Raw genomic sequence first — 23,680 nt, 5'->3', positions numbered from 1 at the left:
AACACATATTTAATTACTACATTAGTCATTTCTCACTAGAAATTACATCAGAAGTGGAAAATATTGGTTAAAAACATACATTTACACACAAACTGACCAGCAAACACAACCTTAGGACGCCATCTTATTTTCCAAGCTCAACTGTCACTGAATGGAAAGCACAGGATTGTGTGATATCAAAGGCAGCAAAGGATACATGTGTGCTGCCTTCAAAAATCGATCAGATGAAGGCATCTCAGGAGACAGGGAGTGAAGCTAACATTAGATTTGGACGTTGCTTGATGCCTTCCTGCCTTCAAATGTGTCCTCCGAAGGCAGCATTTTCCAGGTTTCGGACGCAGCCAAAGAAACAAATGTGATGAATTTATAAACACTGAAAGTCCATGATAATGAAACTAAACAGAACAGACGTGACATATTTATTTAGGCAGAATTCAAAATTCAAAAATTTTCACACCACCATTTTTGAATAAAATTTGAGCACAAAACTGAGTCAAAACAGTGGGATCTGAATTTGCATTAGGGCCTATTCTTCAATCCTGCTTTAAAGGTTCACCGTATAGAATTTTCTCTTGTGTTTAATAACAGAAAATGGCAGTTTTTATTTTGAAATGTGCTTTCCATATTGGAGTGTCTGTTTTAGTTTGTATGTGCTATAATGCACACCCCAGTTTACCCTATATTATTCTAACACCACAGGTTGCCAGCTGGTGGGAAACAGTGTATTAATTACTGGGCACACAGAGCTATACACACACGCACGCACACACGCGTGCGTGTCTGGTTGGCTATCTTTGTGCGGACTCTCCATATAGACGTATGGCTTATACTGTACAAACCGTATTTTCTATCCCCCTACACTGCCTCTCAACCTAGACCCCATCACAAGGAAAAATTCTGCATTTTGACTTTCTCAAAAAATCTCATCCAGTATTATTTCTAAGCCATTTGAAAAGTGGGGACCGCTGGCTGGTTCCCACAAGGTGACCTCAGGTTTTACTTATTTGGTCCCCACAATGTAATATAAACAAGGACACAGACACAGACACAGACACAGACACACACACACACACACACACACACACACACACACACACACACACACACACACACACACACACACACACACACACACACACACACACACACACACACACACACATGTTGGTCTATATGGTTTACAGGGACTCTCCATAGGCGTAATGGTTTTTATACTGTACAAACTGTATTTTCTATCCCCTTACACTGCCCCTGCCCCTAAACCTACCCATCACAGGAAACATTCTGCATTTTTACTTTCTCAAAAAAACATAATCTAGTATGTTTTTAAGGCCATTTGAATTATGAGGACATTTGATATGTCCTCATAAACCACATTTATAGTGTAATACCAGTGTAATACCCATGTAGTTATACAAATTTGTGTCCTCATAAACCACATAAACAGGCTCACACACACACACACACACACACACACACACACACACACACACACACACACACACACACACACACACACACACACACACACACACACACACACACACACACACACACACACACACACACACACACACACACACACACACACACACACACACACACACACACACACACACACACTGATTTCTTAAATTCATATTTTATTTTATTGAACTATACTTTTTTGTCAGATAACTATGTTCTGCTGTTATAAAGTATAATGTAATAATTGTATAATGTAAAATCCTAGTTAGAACAATAAAACTCGCGTACCTTATGCCACAATAAACATGGAGTCGCTCGCATTCCGCGTCTGTTTTCCGGAAACCCCCGAATGACACTCGGCTCGTGTTCGGCTCTGCGAAGTCACTGTACGTAAACAAGGTCAAGTGTTCGCTGCAGTCTTCATTCTCCACTGACTTTCTCTCGCGAAGGATCCATCCAGCGACACAGACAGCACACCTCCTGCAGGTACAGCGATCAGTGCATGCACAGATTGAGACATACGCAGCTACGCATGGTTTTATTTCTGCATATCTGTTTCCTGCAAACATTTCGCGGCTTGTCGTTTTCTCACATACGTCATGAAAAGACAGCATGGCGTTGTTGACAAACTCTCGCAGTGTGAAGATCCTGCAGATGATGTTGTGTGCGACTGGTTTGAGAATGTCATTCAAGGGCATTACCTCATCAATATACATGAAAGATCTTGTGCAGTGCACCAAAGTCATGTGCCTTCTCCAGCCTTTACTCAGCAGGTCTAGACTGTTTACAATGCAGTCATAACATCTCACAGATTTTCATCTTTTTTTCCCTCTTTTTTGTTGTTGCAATGCACGTATTTAAAACTCTTAGTTTATAGAGTGCTATGATGTAACATTTTTTTTAGGTCTGACTGTCTTCAGGAATTAAGCTACAAATAATTATAATTTGTGTTGTCATATTTCGAAACACAGTTAGGATTGCTTTGTATAATAGTCTGCCACTGAGATGTTATTAGTTACATTTATATATATTTGCAGTTACATGTATATCAATTACTGATCTATATTTAATGGCCCATTTAAATTAGCCATTAATTAAATCATTTAGTCTTTCAAAGCGATATTTATATAAGTAAGATTCATGTTAAATTAGTCTTCAAGCTTGCTGACAGGAGTTGTTTGGATAATCTGAATTACAGACTGCTTTACGTCACGTGTGCGTTCATCCCCAGATATTTATAGGCTATTCAAATGATGCATGTAGCTTTTGCATTGATAGTTATTTTTAATAATGATCTAAAAGAGGCTGATTATGCTTTGTATTATTTTTAGTAGTGTTTGCTGATTATCCACCAAAACTGGGTGAAAAAAATTGCCCACAACCCTCTGGTATCATGATGGAGAATATTGCACACTTATTATCTTCAGAAAATGATCAAATTTAGTTTTGCTGTCATACTTCCATTGTGAAAAAGTACACTTTTGGATATTTAGGAGTTATTTTTATGGAAATAATATACTTTAAAATAATTACATTTACATTTAATCATTTAGCAGACGCTTTTATCCAAAGCGACTTACAAAAAAAAGGGTAGAGCAATAGAAGCAACGAAACAAACAAAGCCAACAACCTGTAAGAGCTGTAAGAAATCTCAATTAATTAGCAGAGTACACAACGTTTTTTTTTTTTATTTTTTTTTTTTATAGCCAGCTACAACAAATACTCACGTACGGAAAATACACAACACTGGATTTGGATAGCTAAGATAACAACCCATTAGGACTAAGGCTGATGCCCCAACTGTTGTCGTTAATGCGGATTCAGTGGCCCAATGAGTCTGTAATATGCTAATAATTACAATTGCAAATAATATGCTATAATTACATTATTATTAAATGCATTTTTTTTACCCACTTAAAGCTACACTGTGTAACTTTTTTAGTTTATTCTTAGCTAAAAACAGTTAGTTCTTTCAAAAAGATATGTGCTCATTAATGTATATTTACTTCTTTCAAGTAATAAAGTATTCTGGTAAGTTTATAATATGCCATTGAAAATACATACGGGTGAGGGGTTCGAATGCAGGTCGCCATGTTGCCCCTCCATCTTTAAAAGTACATTAGCCAAAGAGGGACATACCCGTAAATTCAAACTTCATCTTTCACGTTTTCACACTCGATGGCACCGTGTCGAATGTGAAGAGGGTGATTGCCGTGTTAATCTTGGACTAAATCGGCCACCGTAGGAGTTAAAGGTGCACTATGGAGCTTTCCGTCCACTGGAGGGCGCCTATTCAAAACAAATCGTAGTTTGATGACGCAAAGTGTGAGCGCAGCATCTTGGAAGATGTGGTCTTCTCATCACAGCCGGTGGAAAATAGGACTTGGGCAGAAATCACGTTCATGCATACGTTATTAACGTTACTGTAGTCTAAAGCAGAGCAGGACCGAGTGTTGTGGAGCTGAGCACAGCTGCTGGAGTGATTGTTAAACAAATACCCGCCTCGCGAATACCGGGACTTTTATTATGACGGGACGGGACACATTCGCCGGGCGTCTGCACAGATCCGCTCTTCCGGTTATGATTATGAGGTAATGCAGCTCTGTTTATCATATTAGATACATTTAAGTGTGTTTAAAACGATGTTATGACTTTACTCCGTGCGTTCACTTGTTCACACTGCTAAGAGTAAAGCGCTCCTGCCAAATAAAAGCCGAAACCGAGGGTAGTGCAGATATGACGCAATTGACAGGCGACTCCCTCAAATGCAATGTTGAAACGTCCCTGTCCTTAGTTAAAATAGCAATTTTCTCACAATTTACAAATAGTTGGAAACTTCTGGGATATTACACCGGCCTAGTGGTTTTTGGATATTTTACTGCAAAAATACTACATAGTTCACCTTTAAAACTAAATCAGAATGGAGAGGAATAGAAACTATTATTCACTGGATGGTCATATACCTTTACACCGCTAGATGGGGGAAAATATCACACAGTGTAGCTTTAACTAGGACTATAACCATATTGCAAAGACAATAGAAGTGATTATGAAAATACATATACAGATGTATTTTCATAATCACTTCTATTGTCTTTAAAATATGGTTAATACTGCAGAATGAACTGATAAGCGTTTATGATAAACTAAAACATACTTTAATGTAATTTCTTTTGTATGTTGTTTATTTTTTAAATATATTTGTGATTACATTTGTAATGATGATTGCAATTTAGTTCATTTAAAATATATTAACTTTATATGTAATATTGAATAACAGGGCAGGACTTATAATGAAGCTCTTTACATGTGCTTTGTTTTGCTATTGGCTAGATTGCCTTATAGCTCTATATGGAGCAAATGTTCCGCTGGGTCCTAAAGTCATTCAGTATGCTTTCAGGTACACATGTACGGTATACATTATAAAATAATTTTTGGTAAAGTTTTAGCATTTTAGTTTGCATTTAGGTTTATTGTATATGTTCTGTATATTAAAGCATTCCACTCATTCCTAACAGGGTAATTTTTAAAATGTATTATAACCACATAAACTCCTTGAGTCCAGTCAATTTCTTTTGTGTACATTCATGGTTCAAGTGCGACAAAAGTCCTAAGGTCTTGGATCTCCGATGAACATTTATTTTTTATATATATTTGTATTTTTAAAAATGAGTTTCAGGTCAGAATTACCAGATGTTAGGATGAAAATATACTTTTAGGATTTGAAGTGCACATTCGGTACAATTTAGCTTTTAAGGGTTTATATGTCGTGTCAACATTGAACTCCTGAAGTGTTGTTTTATTTAGGTCACGGGCAAGGTGTGACTGTTTTGGTCATACAAATCAGTCATATAAATCTGCTTTGTGTTTAATCATTGATCTGCTGTGAAAGTCAACAAACGGTCACCTAGATCAGCACATGCTTTTCTGTGTATCAAGCCTTTTTCATTTCCTGTTTTCTCTGTTGGTATTTGCTCTTTTCTTGAAGGATTTCTGTGAGCACCAGCCATGATGATGCAGTGTCTTCAGTTTCTGGTCGAACCAACCAAGAACATTGCAGAGAAGTTTAAGGTACCTTGCAAAAATATCTTGGTAGTCTGAGTGGATTACATGCTAAAAAGAAGGACATTGGTGAACCTATTGCTTGAAAAGCTTTGGCATCAGTTGGCATAACAAAGTTCGCCCTTCTTTTCTATCCTGTAGTCCAAAAGTGAGATAAAAGGCTCTTTTAGCTGGTCATTTGTAACCGATTTCAATAGCAAATGGGTCTTTTGCTGCTCGTGAGACAAAGACAGAGGAAGTAGATCACACATGAGCTGCATTTTAATCAAACACTGTCCTTGTTTGTTTGCTGTTGCCTTCATGAACAACTTTTACTGTTTGAAATGACAACATGCCTTAATATACACCAATCAGACATAACATTATGACCACCTTCCTAATATTGTGTAGATCCCCCTTCTGCTGCTTACTCCACTAGACTCCTGTGTGCTGTGGTATCTGGCACCAAGATGTTAGCAGCAGATCCTTTAAGTCCTGTAAGTTGTGAGATGGGGACTCCATGTATCGGATTTGTTTGTTCAGTAGTTCCCACAGATGCTCGATTGGATTGAGATCCAAAGTCAAAGTCAAGAGGCCAAGTCAACACCTCAATCTCGTTGTTGTGCTCATCAAACCATTCCTGAACCATTTTTGCTTAGTGACGGGGCGTATTATCCTGCTGAAAGAGGCCACAGCCACTAGGGGATAATGTTTCCATGAAAGAGTGTACATGGTCTGCAACAATGCTTAGGTTGATGGTATGTGTCAAAGTAATATCCACATGGATGCAGGACCCAAGGTTTCCCAGCAGAACATTGCCCAAAGCATCACACTGCTTCCGCTGGCTTGACTTTTTCCCATAGTGCATCCTGGTGCCATGTGTTCCCCAGGTAAGCGACGCACATGCACCCAGGCCATTCATCAGACCAGGCCACCTTCTTCCATTGCTCCGTGGTCCAGTTCTGATGCTCACCTGCCCACAGTTGCTGCTTTTGGCGGTGGACAGGGGTCAGCATGGGCACCCTGACTGGTCTGCAGCTATGCAGCCCCATACGCAACAAACTGCGATTCACTGTGTATCCTGACACCTTTCTATAACGAGTATTAACTTCTTGTGCAATTTGAGCTACAGTAGCTCATCTGTTTGATCGGACCACACGTGCCAGCCTTCGGTCTCCACGTGCATCAATGAGCCTTGGCCTGCCATGCCCCTGTCTGCGGTTCACCACTGTTATTTTCTTGGAGCACTTTTCAGATACTGATCACTGCAGACCACCCCACAAGAGCTGCAGTTTTGGAGATGATCTGACCCAGTCGCTAGCATCACAATTTGGCCCTTGTCAAACTCGTTCAAATCCTTAAGCTTGCCCATTGATCCTGTTTCTAACACTTTGAGGACAAAATCACTTGCTGCCTAATATATTCCACCCACTAACAGGTGCCGTGATGAAGAGATAATCAGTCATCTGGTCATAATGCTATGCCTGATCGGTGTATAGTCTCAAGTAGTCGAACTTTTGACTGTCTATCAGCATAAAGTCTGGTCTACATTACAGCTTACTGAACTGCCCATACGACAGGAATAGATCAAATGACTGACATGCATAGAGGGCAATCACATTGTGTTCCCTTTCGGGGAACTCGAGCTGCGTCGAAACGCTGTGAGAACGCCTCTGCGTTAATGCGTCGTGAAGCGCCTGTAGAACCATTCCATCGGAAAAAAGATCGATCGTCGGCGTGATGACGTCATCGACCGGAAGCTATAAAACGTCCGCGAAAACAAACAGGAACTAGCTTCTGAGCCTTCAGCAAGCGATCTGTGTGAACCTGTCTGTCTATTTGGTGTTTTTGTCTGTCTATTGAAGAGTTTTTCCACCCTTTTTGTTAAATATTTCATATATATTAACAAAACAAAGAGAAAATAAAATAGATAGAGAATTATGGCGAGTGAAAGCAGTTTTAAGAGTTGTGTTCATCCCTGCCCACGTTTCATCACGAGTGGGGATACACACTCTCTTTGTGTAGCCTGCTTGGGAGCGCAGCATGCCCAGGCAGCCCTCGAGGGGGCTGCTTGCGAGCACTGTGAGCGTATGCCACTGAGAACGCTGCGCTCCCGCCGGGCACTCTTTGAGGAGGGTGCCTCGGCTCGTGTTCCCCGCGGCTCTGGTCCCGCTGCCGACGAGGCGGAGCGGAGGCTGCAGTCGTGGGGATCACAATTGGATGTTGCAGAGGGGTTAGAGACGGGCGCTGCCTTATCTCTGCCCTCACCTGCACCATCCAGCGGCTCTTCTCGGGGCATGGAAGCACGCATGGCGGTTTCTTCCCCCCCGAGAGAGTCGCCGGTGCTTCATCTGTCCAGCTCTGAGGAGGTGGACGTTGAAAGCATCGAGACTGAAGACTCGCCACTTCAGTCCCCTGCATGCGAGGAGCTCGTTGAGGTTCTGACGCAATCGGTGGCCAGGCTTAACATAGACTGGCCAACCGAGAGATACGAGGCAGGAAGTAAACGTGCAAGTAAATTAGAGAGATTCCTGCCTTCTCGCGCTTCAGAGCCTCAGCGGCGGGGCTTGCCGTTCTTTCACGACTTGCACACTGAGGTGGCAAGATCGTGGAGGAGACCGGCATCATACCGCGTTTTCAGCCCACAGACTTCGGTCTATAGTAACATCGCTGGGCTGAAACAGTATGGGTATGAAGAAGCGCCAGGACGCTGAGGGTGGTTCCCCCGTAGGGAAACGGTGTTTACCCCTGCCTACGGTACCCGTTTTCCCTGCGGCACCCTTTGGGGGCCGCGCTGCCAACCCCGCCGCAATGCCGGGGCGCAGTCGGTCTCCGCGGGCCACCTGAGGGTGGGCCGCCCCCTCCTCGGAGGGCAGGAGAAACAAAAGGACGCTGAGGGTAGTCCCCTCCGAAGGGAAACGGTGTTTACCTCTGCCTACGGTACCCGTTGTCCTGCAGCGCCCTCTGGGGGCCGCGCGGCCAACCCCGCCGCAATGACGGGGCGCAGGCGGTCCCCGCGGGCCACTCGAGGGTGGTCCGCTCCCCCTTCGGGGGGCTCCCGAGCAGTCAAGTCAGTCGTTCCCTGCCGGTCCGCCGCTTCAGGGCACTGGGCTTGTTGCTCAAAGTACACCAGAGGCCAGCCTCGAGAGGCTGGTTCCCTTAGTAGATTCTCTAGACGAGTGGAAACGTCAATCGAATATATCTCATTGGGTCCTGCAGCGGTGTCCTACCTACAGAGGTGGGCCCGGAGCAGGCTCTGGTAATGGTACAGGAAGTACAGACACTCCTGCAAAAAGGGGCTATAGAGAGGGTTTCCCCTCCCAGCAGGGAGTCTGGGTTTTACAGCCGTTACTTCATCGTGCCGAAGAAGGATGGGGCTTATGCCCGACATTAGCTTCCTTTCGGTCTAGCACTGTCACCCCGCACATTTACCAAGTGTGTGGATGCAGAACTGGCGCCGTTGCGTCTACAGGGCATCCGCATACTGAGGTATATCGACGACTGGCTGATTCTAGCGAATACAGAGCAGATGGCGGTTCAGCATCGAGATGCTGTTCTCGCGCATATGTCGAAGTTGGGGTTGAGGCTGAGCGCCAAGAAGAGTGTGCTTTCTCCGGCTTAGAGAACCACTTTTCTAGGTGTGAACTGGGACTCGGTAATAATGCGGGCGCAATTATCGCCAACACGCATAGCATCGATCCTGGCAGCAGTCAAAGAACAGAAGCTAGGCCGGGCCGTCACTGTGAAACAGTTCCAGAAACTGTTAGGTCTCATGGCAGCAGCGTCCAATGTAATACCTCTTGGCCTACTGTACATGAGGCCACTGCAGTGGTGGCTCAAAACAAAGGGATTCTCCCCGAGGGGAAATCCGCTCCGCACGATCACAGTCACGCGGCGATGCCTACGTGCTCTGGTCATGTGGGAAAACCCGGGGTTGCTATCTCAGGGTCCCGTGTTAGGGGCTCATGTTCGTCGCGTAACGCTAACGACAGATGCCTCTCTCACGGGCTGGGGGGGCGACCATGAGTGGTCGCTCATCCCAGGGTCTATGGCAGGAACATTAGCGGCACTGGCACGTAAATCGGCTAGAGATGCTCGCAGTGTTTCTTGCATTGAAACAGTTCCTGCCCGACCTCAGGGGCCACCATGTGCAGACAACACATCGGTGGTCGTCTATATAAATCACCAGGGGGGTCTGAGGTCCCGTCCGTTGGACAAAGTGGCACATCGGGTCCTCCTGTGGGCCCAAGGGAAATTGCTGTCAGTCAGAGCAGTATATATCCCGGGGGTCCTGAATCAGGAAGCAGACAGCCTGTCGAGGCAGGGGCCGAGGCCCGGGGAATGGAGACTCCACCCAGAAGTGGTGGAGCTCCTATGGAAGGTATATGGGAGCTATTTGCTTCGGCGGAGAGTTCTCACTGCCCGCAGTGGTTTCTCTGACCCATCCAGCCCCGCTGGGGTTGGATGCCACGGTGCAGGGGTGGCCGAGGCCACCTCTGTACGCCTTCCCCCCGATTGTCTTGCTTCCAGGAGTTCTGGAGAGGGTACGCCGGGACGGGGCCCAGGTACTTCTAGTGGCTCCGTACTGGCCGACCCGAGTATGGTTTTCGGACCTGATATCTTTCCTGGAAGGCTCTCCGATGGAGATTCCGACCAGGAGGGATCTACTCTCTCAGGCGGGCGGGAGATTCCTGCACCCACGCCCAGAGATGTGGAAACTGTGGGCCTGGCCTCTGAGGGGGCTAGGCTCATAGAGGAAGGTCTCTCGGCCGAGGTCGTAGAGACCATCCTTCACTCCAGAGCTCCGTCTACGAGGAAACTGTACGCTCTGAAAGGGAAACTTTTCTCAGCATGGTGCAGAGAACGCCAGTGGGACCCAGTTAACTGCCCGGTTGGTACAGTGCTGGAGTTTCTGCAGGCAAGGTTCTCGGCAGGGTTGACCCCCTCCACAATAAAGGCGTACGTGGCGGCCTTGGGTGCCTTCCACGTCCCTTTGGGTGGAGTGTCTTGGGAAAGACACCCTCTGATTACACGTTTCCTCCGTGGCACTTTAAGGTTGAGGCCTGTTATGCACTCGAGGGTCCCAGCATGGGACTTAGCCTGTGTTTTGCGGGGCTTGTCCGAGCCTCCGTTTGAACCCTTGGAGGAGGTGTCGGATAAGTTCCTCACCTCAGGACTATATTCCTTTTGGCTATTTCATCTCTCAAAAGAATAAGAGATATTCAGTCCCTGTCTGTAGGGCCCTCATGTCTAGAGTTTGCGCCGGGGATTTCTACATCCCAGGCCGGGTTATGTCCCCAAGGTTCCTACGAGCCCACGGGGCCCCATTACTCTTCAAGCATTCTGTCCTCCTCCTTTCACGACGTCAGACCAGGAAGGATTAATCTGCTGTGCCCTGTTAGAGCACTAGATACTATGTCCACAGAGCTGCCCTGTGGAGGAAAACTGATCAGCTGTTTGTCTGTTTCGGGCCCCCTAGAAGGGGCCCCAGTATCTAAGCAGAGGATGAGCAAGTGGGTGGTCGAGGCCATCTCACTTGCTTATGAGGCGGCCGGGCACCAGTCTCCACTGGCTGTCCGGGCGCATTCAACCAGGGGTATGGCTGCTTCTAAAGCACTTTTGTCGGGGGCTTCCCTCCACGATATTTGTAACGCGGCCGGATGGTCGTCTCCTTTAACCTTCGTCAGGTTCTACGAACTAGACCTGGCATCTGCTGTTGGGGCACAGGTACTCTCGTAACCGTGTGCGCTTCGGCTTCACACATACGAGACACTTGGTCCTATGGCGTTGTGGGTATAAGCGTTCTCACAGCGTTTCGACGCAGCTCGAGTTCCCCGAAAGGGAACGTCTCAGGTTACGTATGTAACCCTAGTTCCCTGAGGGAACGAGACGCTGCGTCGCTTTGCCATACTCCCGGCATGTCCGTGATCACTTACTTCAGGCTTTATCAGAAGTTAGTTCCTGTTTGTTTTCGCGGACGTTTTATAGCTTCCGGTCGATGACGTCATCACGCCGACGATCGATCTTTTTTCCGATGGAATGGTTCTACAGGCGCTTCACGACGCATTAACGCAGAGGCGTTCTCACAGCGTTTCGACGCAGCGTCTCGTTCCCTCAGGGAACTAGGGTTACATACGTAACCTGAGACGTTTTGTTTTAATGTGTTTTTTAGGGGCAGCGGATTTCTGTCCATCATAAGTAAAAAAAAATGTATCTGTTGAATTTGTTCTTCTTATGTTTCATGAATAAGGCCTGTGGGCAGTCCGTCACCAAGACTGGAATTGAAATAGCTTTAATAAAGATTTTTTTGTTTTTGCTTACAGGACTTTCGTAAGAAGGCGAAGAATGAGAAGCGAGAACCGCTGGAAGAGAACCAGCAGTTCGTTGTGAACCTCGCCAAGGATCTGGGACGCGTCTGTCAGGTACAGCCACAGATACATGACTGATAGATCAGAGTGGATGATAGATGAATAATCACATGCAGGAAAGGTTGGGCGAATGCAGAATTTAAAGGGGCCATGACGTGAGAAATCAGATTTGCCTTGATCTTTTGACATATAAAACAAAGCATTTATTCAATCAAGCTCCAAAAACAGCTAGTTTAGATATTGCAGGATCTGTGACATCACACTGGCAAACACATTCGCATATGACCGTCTGCAGAGCAAAACACTGACCAATAGTTATAGATCTATAGGCCCCGCCCACTATCGTTCAGTCACTTTTTGGCTAATAATTTCTTAGACTGGATGTGAGCGTTTTGTCAAAAGCAAATCAAACTGATACAGTATACAGATGAGTGTTCAGTTTCTGACATACTTCCACGCACTTGAGTCTGCCGACAACAGGACAAATGCAAGAGTGAAAGAAGTTTAAACAGCTCATTTGAGTCTCTGTACAGACTTCAGAAGGATCCCAGCATCGGAAACTAGTGGATGGTTTATTTTAATGGCGTCCCAGATTATAGGATTATATGTTTGTTCGGAGCATTTTGTTTTATTAGCGAGGCAAAGTGTAATGGAGAGTTTGCAAAGAAACTATTGTAATAAAGCAGTCAACTGACAGCAGCTGCATCACACACCATAAGGAAATGATCTCCGAATGCTTTGTCTGTAAATTACACTTTTATATAATTATTTTATGTTTTTTTAAATTACAATTACTCTAATTAGTTTTTTTTAGCTAAATGTGCTTTTTTTAAATTATATTTATTACATTTTGATTTTATATAAATCAAAAACATTTCCTTTCACAGACAAAAATATTAATACAAAGTAAAAAGACTTTATTATAATCCGAATCATTTCTTGTTATTGATATTTAACTAGAATAATTGCACCATAAACAAAAGCTAATTTAGCTATTCAATGAAAGTAAAATTTTCACTTTGTTAGTTGACGTTCTGTTTTAGTTACTATAATATAACTTACAATAATTAAAGATAGCTTCCAAATACCTTAATTTGTATTTTCTGTTATTAAAAAAAACAGTAGAGAGATATTCACATTTTTTTTTTGCAATCGGTAAAGCTTGCCAGTGCATCCAAAAATACTATGTAACTTTTATTGCTTTTAGACAAAGTGATCCAAACATATTTAAATGTAAAATCTGTCTTCTCTCAGCGGGCGGAGGTTTTGGAGCACGTCTCAAAGGGCGAGGATGTTTGGCCCACTCTCTCCTGCAGGGCCTTCATTCTGGAGTGGGCATCGCTGCTAGAGAGCAAGGTCAGATACGTATTTCTACCGGTTTTCTGCACTCACGGAAACCGAAATCCTGCAAATAAATGTGCTTTTTGAAGGTTGCCTGTGTAGACAGCTCACTAGGTTTTGTCATCAAATATCGTCATAACAGAAAAGACCGATGCAGACGGACGGCTGGCCAGAGAGCAGCGACTGGAAGGATCTTGCTCTGAGCAGCGAGCAGGACATGGAGAGCGCCAAGAGACTCATCCTCACCTGGACCAAAGATCTGAGGGCCCAACCTGAGGTACGCACACATCACACCGCATCTGCCACCGCCTCAATGGCTTTCTGTTTAATCCTTAAAAGACTACTGTATTAGACATGACTACAATCAGACATCCTGCTTATTAAACAAAGGGCCCTTTTTTAAAGATCTGAGCGCATGGTCTAAACCGCTTGGCACACGTGCACTTAGGTCATGTCCGAATCCACTTTTGGTAGTTTAACGAGAACTGCGTCGAGCTGAAACTAGCAAAAAACACTTATACTGTTATAAAGATCTCATTGATTAACATGACAAACATCAGGATTTTGTCGTAATTCTTGTCATATAAATATCAGCAAATTGCACCAAATTGCGTTTTTTCTTTTTGGGTCTCTAAATATTTTTTTTTTATAGCTTTATACTCTCACTATATGTTACATGAAGATGATACACAACAAAAAATACAAACTTTCATGTTTTTTTTATTTTTTATTTCAATTTAAGAAAAAAATTGACCTATGCCAGGTTTTACAAGGTTAAATGATTGATTGAAAACTGAACAAAATGTCAAAACCTGAGACTCACATGAAGCATTTCACATGAAGCACCTTTAAAGTGTATGGAAAAGAGCCGAGCTTCCTTGGTGTTCAGTTGAGGAAGCTTCCAATCACACAGGTTTTAAATGACATCCTCAGACCTGAATGCGATGTTTTGATTATTCATTTTTGGGGTGAATAGTGTCATGTCAGATGCACTGAGTGCATCATTTCCCCCTCCTCCGTGTGCAGCAGAGTGTCTGGCCTGGAGAGCAGGTGGTGGCAGCTTTGGATGACTTTGAGAATCACTGGAAAAGAGGCCGGATGTCCACCCTGCAGTCGGCCGTGGAGCTGGTGTTCTGGACACTCGTCAACAAAGACCTGGACAAGGTATGAAGTACAGTCACATTACAGGAACTTCAGCTTGACACAAACTTTATAGTAACACAAAAACCTTTGTGATTTATCCGTGTGTTCAGGAAAACATTCCCCAAAAGTGGCTCATGTGGAAACAGAGGAGCCAGAAAATAGGTCAGCTCATCTCTTCAGTGTCTTCAATATCTCTCCAATATCATTAATATATTGTACTATAAATGACTTTAGTTGTTGTCAACAAACCTGAATATGGTAAAGGCAGAGTGCTTTTCTGATTTTCTCCCCGGACATGTGATGCGCATGCAAACACAATAACTTCATTGGATTAAGAATTGAGCATCTGTATTAAGTTTGCAGTTGAATTATATTTGTTTAGATGAAAATACGTTCATGTGTCTGCCAGGTGGTAGGTATAAATTGCGCATGGTATTAAAAAATCGGTTACACTTTATTTTAAGGTGTCCATGTTACAATGTAAGTATACATTTAAGTACCGAGTAATAGTAATGAACTACTTGTACTTACTATAGGGTTAGGTTTAGGGTTATTTGCATGTAATTATGCATAATTTATAGTTATTCCTATAGTAACTAAATGTAACAAATGTAACAAGGACACTGTAAAATAAAGTGTTACCAAAAACTCTTTCACCTTTACATTTTTAGCTTAATTCTCTTTTTTGTTGTTCACTCACTAGGCGCCACCCCATATATTCCTCACATAGGTGAGTCACTTGTAATTTCTTCTAAATATATTCCAGACAGCTTTGCAATTATAGTGTGGGTTGAATATTAAGACTATGAACTTGAGCTAATCGTCGCTTTTGTTGTCTTTAGTGTGGGACTGGATCAGTGATGCAGGAGGTAAGACGTGTTCTGACTGCAAAGACATCATAACTATTGGAAACTCATAATTGAAAAGTACCCCCATATATGTGCATCATACAAATAGCGTTTCTCACATTAGACTCAGCTCACATTCGATAAGATTGTGAGTTCAACAGATACACTACTGATCAAAAGTTTGGGGTCGTTAAAGGGATAGTTCACTCCAAAATTACAATTCTGTCATAATTTTTTCTCCCTCAAGTTTTTCTAAACCTGTATGAGTTTCATTCTTCTGTTGAACTAGAAAGTAGAGTGAAGAATATGGGAACCTGAACAGGTCTGGTGCACCATTGACTTTCATAGTATTTTTAACTTGACTATGGAAGTCAATGGTGCCCTAAAGGGGCCTGGTTACAAACTTTCTTCACTCTATCTTCTCTTGTGTTCAACAGAGCAAAGAAACTCATACAGGTTTGTAACAAGATGAGGGAGAATAAACGATGACAGACCTTTCATTTTTGGGTGAACTATCCCTTTAATGGTTTTCTGTTAGCTTGGCTTTGATGACTTAAATGAAGTGTATGTAAGATTGTGGCCAAAACTGATACTGCAATCACTTTTAAATGACTGTAGAGCGGTGTATCCCTCTCCCCCTCCCCCCGACATGAGGTTGCCAGATAGACTCAGGATCAGCAGGAACGTTTGTAGCTGCAGCTGTGGTAACTAGAGCAGATCTGGCAACCCAGATGCTGAAACACTACTGACTTCATGATTGGTCGATAGGTGGAGGGCGGAGCTTCAGGCCAAAACACATGTCAACATCAACATCAGTTGAGGGCTGCAACAGCAACTTTTAAATGACAATATCCTGGCCGGACTACTGTTGTCAGTGATAGATGTATTTGAAATGAACATGATTTCTTAATGTCTAGGGACATATCAGGGCCATTTTATGATTCATTGAAATACATTTCTTACATACAGTTCCTTTAAAATGATGACCAATTTGATGACCATTTTGACTGATTCATAGTTTATAAATTGATTTATTAGTCTTGACCCTCCATTCATTCCGTCGTAGTGGAGGTTACCCTTGACCTGGACACAGCCAATCCTGACCTGCTGATCTCCGAGGATGAGAGGCGCATGCGCTGTGGTTTCAAGCGCAAAGACGTGCCCAACTATCACCAGCGCTTCGACGGTTGGTGGTGTGCGGTCGGATCCGAAGGCTTCGCCTCTGGCCGGCAGTACTGGGAGGTGGATGTTGGGGAAATGGACTGGCGTATCGGCGTGGCCAAAGAGTCAGCCTTGCGTAAGGGCTTCAAGTCTCTGAACACAGACACCGGATACCTGACCCTGCGGCTGGAGCGCGGCACGGAGCTGAAGGCCCTCACCGTGCCCTTCACTGCCCTGCCGGCCACCTTAATCCCTCGGAAGGTCGGCGTCTACCTGGACTTCCTCCAGGGCCAGCTGTCCTTCTATGACGTGGAGAACCGCTCCCACATCTACACCTACAACGAGACATTTGGAGAAAAGCTCTTCCCGCTCTTCGGAACGGTGGAGATCGTGAAGGACCTGGTGATCAGATCGCCCGGGAACAGGGGCCACTGTCTGTGTCCTGGCATGTGCCTGTGGGGTTGAGACCCCGTCGACTCCTGAGCCCAGTGCTTAATCTCTAGAGCAGTGGTTCTCAACCGGTCACAGCCCAAAATTTCAGAGATGGCAGAGAAAGAATGCAAAAAGTGCAACAAATACTTTTTTATGTACAAGAATTGTATATTCGCCTTATTTTGCAACAGGATATTAGCCCCCCAAACCCCACCACCACCAGATGCGCAAAGTTGGATAGATAAAGATATAGATAAAGTTGAAACGTTACAAGAATTAAGTCGTAATATTTTGAGAATAAAGTTGAAACATTATGGGGATTTATGGGAAGTAAAAATTACGATAATAAAGTCATAGCAAAATGAGAATAAAGTCATAATATTTGGAAAATAAGGTAAAAATTATGAGATTAAATTCAAAACATGAGAATAAAGTCGTAATATTTTGAGAATAAAGTCATACATTTTAAATTACGAAGAAAAAGTCAAAACATTTCAAGAATGAAGTCATAATATTTTGAGAATAAAGTTGAAACATGGGAATAAAGGGCTTCTGCAGTGATCAGTTGACTTAATGTAAACATTTTTTAATTAAATAAAATTCATGCGTAATTGAAAAATATAAGTTCCACAAAATCAATTCCACAAAACTGATTTTTTTTAATTATGCATGAAGTTTATTTACTTAATAATTTCAGGGCAACGAGTTTCCTCACTTTTTAAAGTCAAAGCGGCTGATCACTTTTTACAGTGTAATATGAGAATAAAGTACAATATTAAGCAGCAGGCCTACTTAATATTTTTTGTACAGCTGAAAAAACGGTAAGTGGACGAGACCGGAAGCCTCGCACATTCAAGTTAGTGATGTTTAAATAGTTAGGGCAGCAAAATAAGTGGAATTGCTGCAAGGTACTTTTTACTTCTAACTTCTAAGTGAAGAACAAAAGAGAACTTCGTTCAGTCTGAGAAGGAGTAATACAATTTTAGGCTGCAATTCACTCAACGGCCACCGGTGTTGCTATTAACAAGAGTTTCTGAACTCTACATACAGCGCCTTTAAAAAGTAACTTTACACAAGTTCATCACTTAGTTCACAGACATCCCCTCATTCTCTAAAACCTTGAAGAAAACGAAGCAAGGTCAAATAAAATATGACTCAGACTACATCAAACACAGGTTCACTTGCAATGAGAATTAGCAGGGTTTGTGTCAACCATAATGTGAGAAACAACTGAAATTCAAAAGAAAATTAGAAACTCCTCAAGCTCAGTTTTCTTCTTCAGCCAATCCTTTTGTTAATCCTTGTGTGTATTGTTGAACATATGCAGGTCATCGCAAGATTGAGAAATGTGAGTGTTTGATGCTAGGACATGCTGTGTTGGGTCGTTCGATGTATAAATGTACAGTCCTGAAGCAAAACCAGTTGAGAACCAGTGTTCTAGACCTCATTAGCATTAGATAAACCACTGGGCCATGTTAGTTGGTCAGTTCTTATGGCTGTCAGTGATCCATAGGGGTCAAGACCAATAATTTCATCAAGGTAGTGTACGATCTCTTTCAGCTACTGCTTCTGTGGTACTTCTGAACCTGCGTCTGTCTGCACCTTATTATATAGTGTCTACCTGCCCTGTCTGCACTTTCACATTCATCTGACAAACTCCAATCACCAAAACGCACTTTATGTGAATAATAAATGGTTATAAGCTCAACCCTGTGTGTTCACACTTATTTATCTGTCAGATGTTTGCACATTATTTAAAGATCACGTAAACATGCATTATGTTGTGAGGTGAATTGTGTCATGCTTTGAGCGATGAATAAAAATAAAAAATTGAAAACGTGTTTAATTATTATTTAGGCATTGGTCAAGTTATAATTCAGATGTTGAATTTTAACGTGTTACACCACAAAAAACAAAAAAATAAATACATTTCATATTAATTTACTCACTTTTATATAAATGACCAAACGGGGGAAAGGAAAAGAATTTCACAATCAAATTAAGTATAATGTAAAACATCATCATCAACATACCGGTATATATATATTCTACTGTATGCACTGATGTTATATATATATATATATATATATATATATATATATATATATATATATATATATATATATATATATATATATATATATATATATATATATATATATATATATATATATATATTAGTAAATGATTAAAGAATTCAATAGCATATAAAAGAAAAGCATAAGAAAAGAATCATAATAGAATAATAAAATACAAGCAATACTTTGAATAAAGACATCATAAACATTGACCATTTTGGATACACCGCAGCTGAAGTGTTTTTCCCCTTCTCCATTCTCTCCAGGGCTTCTTAATTTTATTTCTTTTTATAAATATGTGGTGTACGTGTAACTTGTAACTGAAATTAGTTGAGAAAATCATTGTAATGTGAATTGAACGTGCATTTATGCATGTGAAAAATAAAATATTTGAAATATGAAAAGTAAACGAACGCAGTATATTTGCGTCACGGTGACGTCATCTATGCGCGACCCAGAGCTCAATGAAAGAAAGTTGAGTGAATGTTGTGATTGTTGTTGTGGTTATTATGAGTGTCGTTCATCGGGCGCTACAGCAGCACTTCGGATTCGACAGGTTTCGCTCTCAGCAGCAGGAAGATGCCGTGAAAGCAGTGCTGAACGGTGACAATCACACATTTACACTGGGTTATTATGGGATAAGTGGCAGGAGCTCGGGGAATGCTAGTTGTAGTATTGCTTTCCTGTTGCCTGATGCTTTGAGTGTGTGTGTGTGTGTGTGTGTGTGTGTGTGTGTGTGTGTGTGTGTGTGTGTGTGTGTGTGTGTGTGTGTGTGTGTTTTTGTGTGTGTGTGTGTGTGTGTGTGTGTGTGTGTGTGTGTGTGTGTGTGTGTGTGTGTGTGTGTGTGTGTGTGTGTGTGTTCTCGCAGGTGACAGGGATGTGTTTGTATGTATGCCCACTGGAGCAGGCAAGTCTCTGGTCTATCAGCTCCCTGCTCTTCTGGCCAGCGGCATCACTCTGGTCATTTCTCCTCTTATCGCCCTCATACAGGTGAATGAAGACATGCTGTTGACAACTCATCCCATCCACGTACATAAATAAGCCATCTGTCAGCATGGATAAGCTGCAGACACACAATAGCCTTTGAGGAACCAAACTATGTTTTTCATTAATGTTAAACTGATTTATTGGCCAAACCAATTAAACATACAATACTGGACTAAAATATATATTAGTCCAAGAATGAAAATTAGCCCATGATTTACTCACCCTCAAGCCATCCTATGTGTATATGACTTTCCACATTTACAAGTATTAATTTAGCAGGCGCTTTTATCCAAAGCGACTTACAACTGAGGAATACAGGAAGCGGTCTGTCATGATTGAATAAGAGGTGAATAAACACAAAAAGGACTCAAAATAGTTTTCAACTGATTGTTCCAGCAGCTAGGAACAGAGAACGAAATTCTTCTGGAGAGTGATTTCATGCCACTCTGTGGTGGTACCACGAGCAATCGCTTCTGGTGGGGGTGTAGAGTAGACTCATAGGAGCGAGTGGAAGTATATGGGTGCTGAGACTTGGGTGGATCTGTAAGCAAGCGTCATCGCTTCGAACTTGATGCGAGCAGCGAGTGGTAGCCGATGAAGAGTGGTGTAACCTTTTAGGCTCGTTGAAGAAAAGACGTGCCACTGCGTTCTGAATCATTCTGAGCATCTTGATCACACGCAATGGAAGTCCAGCTAGAAGCGCATTGCAGTAGTCAAGCCTAGAAATGACCAGGGCTTGGACAAGAAGCTGTGTTGCATGCTTTATTAGTAACGGTCTGGTCTTCCTGATGTTGTGCAGCTCAAACCTGCATGACTGAGCTGTCTTTGAAAGTTGATCTTTGAAGGACAGCTGGTCATCAAAGGTCACTCCACGATTTCTGACTGACCTTGAAAGGGTAATCAAGGATGAGCCTAGCTGGATGGTGAAATCATGATTGTAGAGTCTGGTTGGCAGGGAACACGAGAAGTTCTGTCTTTGCCAGGTCGAGCTGCAGGTTATGTTCTTTCTTTCACGCCGAGATGTCCGCCAGAAAGCTTGAGGTTTGTGCAGCTACTGTGGGATCATCTGGTTGAAATGAGAGGTAGAGCTGTGTGTCATCAGCATAACGATGGTATGGTAAACTATGTGCCTGCGATGGGTCTCAATGATGTTGTGTAAATGGAGAAGAGGAGAGGTCCAAGCACTGAGCCCTGAGGAACACCCGTGGTTAGTTGATTTGCATTGGATACCTCCCCTCTCTAGGCAACCTTGAAAGATCTACCTGTGAGATAAGACTGAAGCCAGTGTGATGCCCAGTGATGGGAGGGTGCACAGAAGAATCTGATTATTCACAGTGTCACGGGCAGCAGTTGACCGAAACAAGGACCGAAAGTAATGCAGTCTCAGTTGAGTGGTCCCTTTTGAAACCTGACTGGTTTACGTCCAGCTGATTAAACTGTGTGAGGAAAAATGAAACCTGTTTGAAAACAAATTGTTCAAGTGTTTTCGCTATGAATGGAAGGAGAGAGACAGGTCTGTAGCCATCTACAAGTTACATGTTTAATCTGTTTTTTTTTTAAGCAGTGGGGTTACCTGAGCCTGCTTTAATGTGGTATCTTGTGGTATTAAAGTGGAAAGTGCCAGTGCAGAGAGGTGTGTGAGTGCTGGAAGGAGTGTAGGAGAGATGGCTTGTTAAGGGTGTGAGGGGATGGGGTCTAGATGACAGGTGGTTGGATGGCTGGAGAAGAGAAGTTTAGATACTACTGTCTAAGTGAGTGTAGAGAAAGAGGAGAGAAGATTTCCGGCTGTGGAAGTGGCTGATCTTAAAGTCTGCCTGTGGTTGTTGTTTTATCAGGGAAGAAATGATCTAAATGGTCTTCAGATAAAGAAGTGGTGGAGGGGGACAGAGGAGAGAGTTGAATGTTCTGAAAAGATTTGTGGGTATGTAAAGTGATGAGCTGTTTGAGATCAAATGAGGCTAGGAGGGAGTGAAAACACACTTACGCATTCATGCTTCGTTCACTGTCCAGATGCTTCTCTGCTCCTTCCTCATTCTTCTTTCAGATGAAACAATCTGAGTTATATTAAAATATATATATTATACATTTTGGACTGCCATTCACTGCTGTTATAAAGCTTGGAAGAGCCAGGACATTTTTTAATATAACTCAGATTGTATTTGTCGGAAAGAAGAAAGTCATATACACCTAGGATGACTTAAGGGTGAGTAAATCATGGGCTAATGTTTATTTTTCGGCGGACTATGCCTTTAAAGGGTTAGTTCACCCATAAATGAAAATTCAGTCATTAATTATTCCCCCTCATGTCGTTCGACACCGGTAAGACCTCCGTTCTAGCCTAAAAAGTCAGACCCACATCAAGATGTTTGGTCTGGAAACTCACCATTGACAGCTCAATCCGAGGGGCGGGATAAACGCTTGTCTTTCAAACTCCCTCTGCACGTGATAGGATAGCGCTGCGCCAACCAGAGCAACGAAGGTGAAGCAGAGCTTGTTGATAGATTAAACATTCACCGTATCCGGTCGGCAAAACTCTTCCCTTCCCTCGAACACATCTTCCCTTTTTAAGAATGACTTCAGTGCCGTTCTTTGTTCTTTTCTCAGAGAAAAGCTTAACTCCAAGTCTTCCAGAGTCGCGGTCAGCTGATTCGAAAGACCGCCGTTCGCCAGTTTCTGTGTTTACTAGAAGCACACAAGCGCAACTCGGCCGTCGTCATTATGGCCCCGCCCACCGACTCTATACACGATGTGATTGGCCCGGCAAGAGTTAGGGGAATACAGCTCAGAAGGGTATTGAGAGTTGCTAGATCACTATATAAGTCGTTATTTAGTTTTTTTGCGCACAAAAACTATTCTCGCCGCTTCATAAAATGATTGTAGAGCCACTGTAGTGAGATGGGCTTTGTATCGACGTCTTTAGTGCCTTTATGGGTCTTGAGAGAGGAAATGACATTGGTGTCAATGAAGGCCTTTCTGAGCCATCGGATTTCAACAAAAATATCTTCATCTGTGTTCTGAAGATGAACGGAGGTCTTACAGGTGTCGGACGACATGAGGGGGAATAATTAATGACCGAATTTTAATTTTTGGTTGAACTAACCCTTTAAGCTACTGTATATACCAGTCTATCACTAGTTTATATAAGTGAGAAATAATGTTTTTCCGCTTGCTTCATCATATTTGTGCCGCTCCAGGATCAAGTGGAGCACCTGAAAGCTCTCAATGTTCCCGCACGTTCCATCAACTCCAAGCTTCCCTCGGCCGAGCGCCGGCAGATCCTGGCGGATCTGGAGAGCGAGAGTCCTCGGCTCAAGCTGCTCTACATCACTCCAGAGATGGTGGCCTCTCCGTCCTTCCAGCCCTGCTTGAGCTCGCTGTGCTCGCGGGGGCTCCTGGCGTATCTGGCGGTGGATGAAGCTCACTGCGTCTCCCAGTGGGGTCATGACTTCAGGCCGGACTATCTGAAGCTGGGCGACCTGCGCTCCCGTCTGCAGGGCGTTCCCTGCGTAGCGCTCACAGCCACAGCGCCCAAGAGAGTCCAGGAGGACATCGAGCGCTCACTCAGACTGCGCTCGCCGCTCGTCTTTGCCACGCCTGTTTTCCGTAAAAACTTGAAGTATGATGTGATCTTCCGGGATCTGCTGCCTGACCCTTACGTCCACCTGCTTGCGTTTGCTAAAGAGGCTTTGGGTGGAAGTACTGCTGAAAAGGTCAGTCACTGGCTTTTCTTTTGCTGTCATTCCCCTCGTGTTGTTCTGAACCTGTATAATGTTCTCTCATCTGCTGAACACAGAAGTATGGCAGAAAAAAAACA

General features: G+C 43.2%; 2 protein-coding genes across 4 annotated transcripts in view; both read left to right on the top strand.

Moving 5' to 3' along the window:
* Positions 1-1,803: 1,803 nt before the first annotated feature.
* Positions 1,804-17,341, top strand: LOC137092909 (E3 ubiquitin-protein ligase TRIM69-like). Its single transcript, XM_067457450.1, has 10 exons — positions 1,804-1,953; positions 5,456-5,538; positions 11,832-11,930; positions 13,131-13,232; positions 13,360-13,494; positions 14,244-14,381; positions 14,471-14,522; positions 15,064-15,090; positions 15,203-15,229; positions 16,275-17,341. The coding sequence occupies exons 2-10, from the start codon at positions 5,476-5,478 to the stop codon at positions 16,832-16,834; spliced, it is 1,203 nt and encodes a 400-aa protein (XP_067313551.1). The 5' UTR covers positions 1,804-1,953; positions 5,456-5,475; the 3' UTR covers positions 16,835-17,341.
* A 1,982-nt stretch (positions 17,342-19,323) lies between these two features.
* Positions 19,324-23,680, top strand: part of recql5 (RecQ helicase-like 5) — a 39,726-nt gene continuing 35,369 nt past the window's right edge. For all 3 annotated transcript variants that reach the window (XM_067457323.1, XM_067457316.1, XM_067457329.1), the window contains exons 1-3: positions 19,324-19,482; positions 19,748-19,869; positions 23,061-23,576. In XM_067457323.1, the coding sequence (XP_067313424.1) occupies positions 19,389-19,482; positions 19,748-19,869; positions 23,061-23,576 (732 nt within the window). In that variant the 5' untranslated portion in view covers positions 19,324-19,388. The remainder of the gene's footprint in view (positions 19,483-19,747; positions 19,870-23,060; positions 23,577-23,680) is intronic.

The sequence above is a fragment of the Pseudorasbora parva genome, chromosome 2 (assembly GCF_024679245.1).
Source record: "Pseudorasbora parva isolate DD20220531a chromosome 2, ASM2467924v1, whole genome shotgun sequence".
Lineage (NCBI taxonomy): Eukaryota > Metazoa > Chordata > Actinopteri > Cypriniformes > Gobionidae > Pseudorasbora > Pseudorasbora parva.
The sequence above is the reverse complement of the archived record's forward strand: the minus strand, read 5'-3'. Positions and strand labels throughout refer to the sequence as shown.

Coding starts and splice junctions, on each gene's coding strand:
- LOC137092909 (XM_067457450.1), top strand. CDS start 5,476: ATGATGATGCAGTGTCTTCAGTTTCTGGTCGAACCAACCAAGAACATT. Junction 13,233..13,359: donor CATCGCTGCTAGAGAGCAAG/GTCAGATACGTA, acceptor TCGTCATAACAG/AAAAGACCGATGCAGACGGA. Junction 15,091..15,202: donor CCCATATATTCCTCACATAG/GTGAGTCACTTG, acceptor TGTTGTCTTTAG/TGTGGGACTGGATCAGTGAT.